The following is a 7,158-nucleotide window of genomic DNA, read 5'->3' as shown; positions in this document are numbered from 1 at the left end:
AGTTGCTCCAATGTGTTGCCACCTTCATGTGCCTGCATCTTACTTACATAAAAGTTGATGAATTATATAGTGATGACAAATTCATTTTCATTAAAAAAAGTGTTGCAATTCAGGACAAATATTTAGAATCTGCCTAAAATGAATGACTAACCAAAGCAGTTGCTGGATTTGTTGCAGTGGACATTGGAGTCTTGCTGTTTATAACAATTTATAACTTGTCTACTTTCATTTCCTCATACATGCCTGAAACATGGCAGACTATTAGCATTGGAAACTTAGGGGAACCCTGTTGTAACTTTTGTTAAATTCTTTTTAGAAGTGTATAAACTAATGTGTTAAATAATTCTATACATTTTATTGTGAATGTTTTAATAACTTTAATACAGGTTGTTTTTTGACACTTGTAAACCATGTTGGGCTTTTTTAATGTGGGTTCCCAACAACCACTTTAGTTAAATACTAGGAAAGCTATTGCCATGTTTGTTGCAGTGTGGATAGGGTAGGCCTCTGAAAAATATAGAGGTATGCACAAAAAAAGACGAGACTTCTACCTGCTAAATATGAATTTCCATTGCCTCAATATGCAACATTTGCAGTTAGGGTCATTTTATAAATGGTTGACATGATTTGTTAAATATTTAGAATATATATATATTTGTGTGTGTTTAACTTACATTACTTCCCCCACCTCCTAGATTGTAAGCTCTTCGGGGCAGGGTCCTCTCCTACTCCTGTATCACTGTCTTTATCTGTCTGTCATTAGCAACCCCTATTTAATGTACAGCGCTGTGTAATTAGTTGGCGCTATATAAATCCTGTTAAATATTAAATAATAATATTAATAATGATAATAATAATAATATTAATGTCTAATGGGACTGCAATTGGCCAAAAGTGAAGCTGACTTTTTACCTGCAGACTTGGGCTTACTTGCACTTATATATGGTATTATACTGTCATCTAGTGGATAAATAGTGAATTGACAGCAAATCTGGTATACAATTAATAAACTGGCAACAGTTTGAAATTAGAAAATCTTTTTATATTTATAGGTACCTTGGTACCTTGGTATAGAAAACACTGAGCTGTGCAAATATCATTCACTAAGAACTGAGCAAATTCTTAAGCAGTTCAAAGCATGCAGGGAAACAATGCAAAAACATGGATTTTGTGCAAACCCAATATCAAAGTAGATAGCAGGTCCTATAAGCCAGTGATTTTCAACCACTGTTCCGTGGCACACTAGTGTGCCGTGAGAGATCTTCAGGTGTACCGTGGTGTGTGTGTGTAGCCGCACTAAATATACAACCTAAAGTGTAGTTTCTTGCAAATGTTTTGTGGGAGTCTGCAAAAATGTTCTCTGTTCAGAAATAGACACACATATGTGTGATTTTTGTAATACTAAGTAAAAATAATGTAAGGTGTTACCTCTCCAGCATGTTCTATGCAGCTTTCATGAATATCATTGACAGTCAGGTCTTACACCGCCTAAACCCAGCAATGTTTATGTAGTAATAAAATAAAGAATCAGATACCTTTATGTACAGAGTTGTAAATGACAAAGCTTTATTTATAAAACAAGACTGGTTTAAAAAGTTACTTCTTGGGGCTTTTCTGGAATCTCTGATGTGCCATACAGGTGACTGAAGCAACAAGGACCAAAAATTCATTAAAATCAATTTCGGAGTCCTTATTTTCATCCAGAGTCTTTAGAAGCTTGTCACAGTCATCCTTTCCTTTCGCACCCTAAAATAGGAATAAAATATTTACAAATATAATTAGTGGACCTTTTATAGGAATTTTAAAAATCCAGAAACAATGCTTTATTATCTTGTTACCTAATAAATATTTTTTACTTTTAATATTCATGTAGTTAATCATTTTGTGCTTCCTGTACACATAGTTTACTATGTAAAGATTTTTTGCATGCAACTGGTCATCTACAGAATGCACATAATCACATGTAGTATTTTTTTTAAATAACTATATATATAATAACTATTACAAAACTTTAAAAGCTCAGGTTTCATTTCTAAACATTGCTATTTGCAGAATAGTTACACACCACAAAAAATACAGAATCGAGAGATGCAAAAAAGCCATCCGTCGAGGACCATAAACCCCAAATTCTGGAATTGCCAGAAGTGTCAGCATAGCCTTTGAATCAGTCATGTATTTTACATCTTAGGTTAATAGGGCTAAAAGCATTCATAATGATTTTGCCTGGTGATCCTCTGCCGTGGTGCTGGGGTTTCTTCCATTGGCCCCTGTGCCACCACAAGACTGTTGTATAGAACCACAGCATACAGCATGGGGAACAGGAATTTGATATACCTGCATGTGTGTTGGCATTCAGACCATTTTTTGATTTGAAGAGTAGTTTAGGTGGCAAGACGAGAATATATTAACTGTTTTACTTTATTTTATCCATATTTATGTCATAGACTGACCCACGTAGAAACTAAAATTTTACTATTGCTTCCACAAATTACCCTATGAGTAAGTTTTTGGGATGCTAGAAAAAACAAGTGTGCCCAGAAGAAATCCATGGAAAAATTGGAGGAACATGCAAAGACCTTGGAGATAAAAAGTGGGATATGCAATAGTAGGAAATATAACATTTAGCATTTAACATTTAGTTCTCCTGCCTTTGCCAATTTGCTTCTATACACTATTTGTGTTCAGTTATTACTTGTTAGCTATTACATTTGGTCTTGTTTTATTATGGGTATAGTTGGCGTTTATTGGACCAATACACATGGTCGTTCAGAGGCCATGTTTGACTTGCTTTATAGTGTGTTTCTGTAGATGAAAAATCTTTTAAAAGATGCATTTAAATTGCAGGAAAGGCAACCTATATGTCGCTCTTTCATGTCAAACATTGCATTTTTCATTTCAACATGACTACTTTCATGTGAATAAAAAAACAAAGCATTTAACATCTTGATAAGACTTAAACAGTTGTCATCAGAATAGGTGTCCCTATATCATCCTAGTGTTAAACGCAGACAGCAAATGAAACCTGACAGATGTTCTACCTTTCTCCTGAACACAAAAACATGGAGGATAGAGATATACTTTAAGGACCGGGGCATGTGTAGTTCCTTTTTTCTATGCAACCTCCACTCATCATCAGTAGACAACTCCTTGTGCATACATATAACCTCTCAGATACTATAGCTAAATTCTTACCTGAAGGATTCCAGGCAACTCTTTCTCCAACAATTTCTTCAGCTCATTGTTGGTCAAAGTTTCCTTTTTGCCCTCTGTACAGGCGTATTTGTCAAAGACATTCATGACCAGAACCATTGCGGTCTCAAGTTCAGTCATCTTTGCGCACAGTCACCTGGGCAGCTGCCGAGTTTGGTAGAAAGTTATAGGCAGAATGAAGTTTCTGATGCTTTGTTTCAGCTTTTATAGGAAATTTTATAGCTAAGTAAATACACTGCAGGGATAGTAAAGTCTGGGTGTAACATTCTCACTAATAACTAAGATAAATAGACTTTTTGTATATTAATTCTTATCTCTGTTCGGCAAATGTTGACTCAGAACATGACTGTAGTCACAGTTGACTTAGTTTAGGTTTAGTTTCATTAGGAAATATCAGACACACCTTACTGCACAGGGCAGTTTTCCTTTTCTAAATCAAAATCTCGGTAAATTTTTATGTTGGGTTGTACTGTTTTAGTAACTTGTAGGTGAGGGGCAATATGTACGCACCAAGCCTTAAGCATGGCGTGACAATTCTCTTTGTTTGTTTTTATGCTCCAGAAAAAAAAATTAATAAATCCTTATGATGTAAACTTTTTCTACTTTATTGGAGAACCACTCACTATTTCACCAATAACAAAAGCTAACCATACAGGCTGCATAAAGCCCTTTATTGCAGATATCTTCTGGTCGGTCAAAAAAAAAAAACACAGGATCATTTTCCTCTGGGAACTGGGTAGTCAGTGTCTCTGATGGCATCATTGGGCTCCAAAATGGTGCCCAATTATTTTCATAAACTTATAATGGAGTCCCTATTTAATGTACAGCGCTGCATAATAAGATGGCACTATATAAATCCTGTTGGATTTATATAATTGGAGTCTGTTAATATTGGAGTCACTATCCTGACCCAACCTGGCTTTTTTATATACAATTTCTTACTTCATATCATGTTTGTGAATCCTGGCCCTTGAGGTCTGTAGCTGGTCCAATGGATTGCCTCATTAAATCCAAGGATGTCCACAAAAAATATGTGTGTAAAATCCAGTATGTTAGTTAAGTTCTGCAAAAGTTTAGTTAGTTTCTAAATAATTTCATTGGTGAGAATATTTAAAAAAAAAGACATGGCTTGGTAACAGTCATTTTAGCTTAGCACATTATTGCATCCTTTGATATTTGCAACAGTCTTTCAGCAAGAAACACCTAAAAGTGGGGATGAGACTCAATGGCCCATTAGGTTGTCAATGCACTGTGTGTGTTATACAATGCATCAAAATACTTTCTCCTTTGTTTTATTTTAGTAATGATGATTTGCTTGAGTCTCTTTCAGTTTCATATCTGTATGTACCAGTATTAGCTGAACAAAACATTAAAAAAAAACATTAAAAAAATCTGGATGTTTGCTTGCACATAACTGAATGTCATCTCATTCACTAAGCTAAGTAAATTATCCCTTGCAGGTTTATAAATCTAGAAGCCTTTAGTAAACCATCTGCAATGAATTAGTTTGTGTTGCTTGTAGCCCTCCCCGGGACCTGAGGGACAGGGTAATGCATATTAGACAGGAGTACAGTCACAAGGCTATTATTGAAGTACATTAAAGAGGATTGTCATGGACAGATCACCAGATCTTGGGCCTGATTTATTTAAGCCCTGTAAGGCTAGAGAAGATACACTTTTATCAGTGAACCTGAGTGATCCAGCAAACCTGGAATGGTTTTGGTCCAGGATTAAAAACATTTGCTAACAAATACCAAATGGTTTAAGAGAGCTTTAATAATTCAGGCCTGTTGCTTTTACCTAAAAGATTCCAAAAACATGAAAGCAACAAATTACATTAACATGTTTGGGTTATAAAGGTCATAGTGACTGGGATTTATTTCTCACTTTATTATTAAGCAAACTAGCATGATAACATTAGATGTGTGTATAGTCATATCTAATGCTTGGGTGTACAGCTTTTTAGGGCTCGAGATGCCTTACATTTGGCCTTGCTTGCATTAATATTAATATTAGTTGATGGCTGGGCTCTTTATATATAATATTATATATATATTATATAAGCCTCATTTGTAAATCTTTACCAAGTATGGGTGGCTACAAGTATTGTGTATAATATATAATGATTAGTCTGCTGACTCTACCAGCTTTGGACCATGATCTAACAATGACTTCAGTACCAACCAATGTACAATCTGCCAAAATTTCTGTTCACAGTTTGCAATTCAATTCAAATATTTACAGAAGGGGATTGTTGCTGAGCAATCAGTTGCACAGCTAAGGCATACATAATGAAGGAGCTACCCATCCATGAAATAATTAATCCTTACTATACACACTGCTAGAATGCCTTATATTTTCTCACAGGTGTGGAACCAATATTACCCAACCTCTCCCTCAACTGTTATCCTTTAAATAACTATATATTTGCAGTTTATATTCATGGTATGTAAAGGATCATCTTCAAATAAAAGTGCTTTATCGACTTGGTTCACTCCAAGGTGAGATTTAAGATTTTTATTTATACACAAAGCAGCATAACATACATTTCTACCCCCACAAAAGTTACTCATTACAATAAAAAGATTATTCTATCTATTCAATCAACACACAAATTTGTTTAAATTCTTTTTTAAACTAGAATGCTTCAGTCCCCAACATCCATGAGCACCTATAATGCTAAGCTTAACCCTGATGCAGAACCAATGTTCTCTCACTACTTCTGGAAACTACCACCTTGCCAGCCACTTGGCCACCTGAAAGAGGCTTCATTGGCATAAAGCAGCAGTAACTGCATGACCAGGGTAGCTCGGACCTTCTAGCCCATCCTTTATAAACACCGTTGTCATAACTACCGCCTACTTCCAAACCTCCCCCTGCTTACCAGCCACTCCCCCCCAATAAATACCCCAACACAAAATCTTGGATTTTAAATTGGCTGGCAAGCAGCCGTTTATTTAAAACACCATTCAAATAACTTAACTTTCAAATAATTAACAAACAAATATCCAAATAAAATAAATGCCAAATAAAACTAACATACATTAATTAGCATACATTAACATAAATTAACACAACACTCCATTATTAATATAATTATTATTAAAACAGGATTATATAATGTTAACATATTACATTGAAAATAGCTTAATGAACCAACAACTTAATTCCCCTTTTAATAATACATAACCATTACAACAGTATCCATAATGTTATTAAACTCCCAATTATACACCCAAACAACCAAGCTGCAGGTCTCAGAAGGCAAAATCCCACCCAACAAGAATTGAACTCTTCCAACATCTCCACCTTGGCCCCTAGCTGCCCAGCACTGCCTTCAGGAGCCATAATCATCCGGTTCCCATAAAGGGGAGACCCCACCAAAGCGGATCCCCCCTGCCAAAATTCACCACTTTTCCAATACACTGAATCCCTGCCTTCCAAGACCCCAACCGCCAAAACGAACCCACCTCTCAACTCTACCTAACCAAAAGAGGGAGGGTGGGTGGGAAACTTTTTCTTTCCAAAAGAGGGCCTCTCACTATCATCCAGCCTCCCATTCCTAATCTCCGCCTACCCCACGTTGTATACTAGCCCAGCCCCTTCTAGCAACACTACCTTTTTCTTAACCCCTTACAAGGTCTGGGCTAGGCCTAGCACCCGGTCATGTGGCCCTGCGCCTTATTCTTACGGCTACGGGCCTCTCTCTGCAACTTCAATGCAGTGTGATTTTTTTTTTGCAAATAGACTATGTTGTTTAGATATGATGAACAATTGAAATGGTTTAGGCATAGACAACCCCTGACACATGTTCCCTTCAAATTCTCTTAGCAGCAATGAGTTACATCAGGAGCAAAACTTTCCTCCATTGGATTCTTTCATTGGTGCATTGGCCTACCTGTTCTGAGCTTTTAGCACACCCATTCTCTGTTGCAACCAGAAATGCTA

The 7,158-nt window shown here is 36.2% G+C and overlaps 1 protein-coding gene across 1 annotated transcript; it reads right to left on the bottom strand.

Annotated features, from left to right (window-relative positions):
- Positions 1-1,544: 1,544 nt before the first annotated feature.
- Positions 1,545-3,389, bottom strand: S100P (S100 calcium binding protein P). The gene is made up of 2 exons (XM_072407143.1): positions 3,193-3,389; positions 1,545-1,746 (listed from the first exon to the last, which is right to left on the bottom strand). Exons 1-2 carry the CDS (start codon positions 3,328-3,330, stop codon positions 1,597-1,599), a joined length of 288 nt encoding a protein of 95 aa, XP_072263244.1. The 5' UTR covers positions 3,331-3,389; the 3' UTR covers positions 1,545-1,596.
- Positions 3,390-7,158: the final 3,769 nt, after the last annotated feature.

The sequence above is a fragment of the Pyxicephalus adspersus genome, chromosome 3 (assembly GCF_032062135.1).
Source record: "Pyxicephalus adspersus chromosome 3, UCB_Pads_2.0, whole genome shotgun sequence".
Classification (NCBI taxonomy): Eukaryota; Metazoa; Chordata; class Amphibia; order Anura; family Pyxicephalidae; genus Pyxicephalus; species Pyxicephalus adspersus.
Note: the sequence above shows the minus strand (reverse complement) of the source record. Positions and strands in the feature narration are given on the sequence as shown.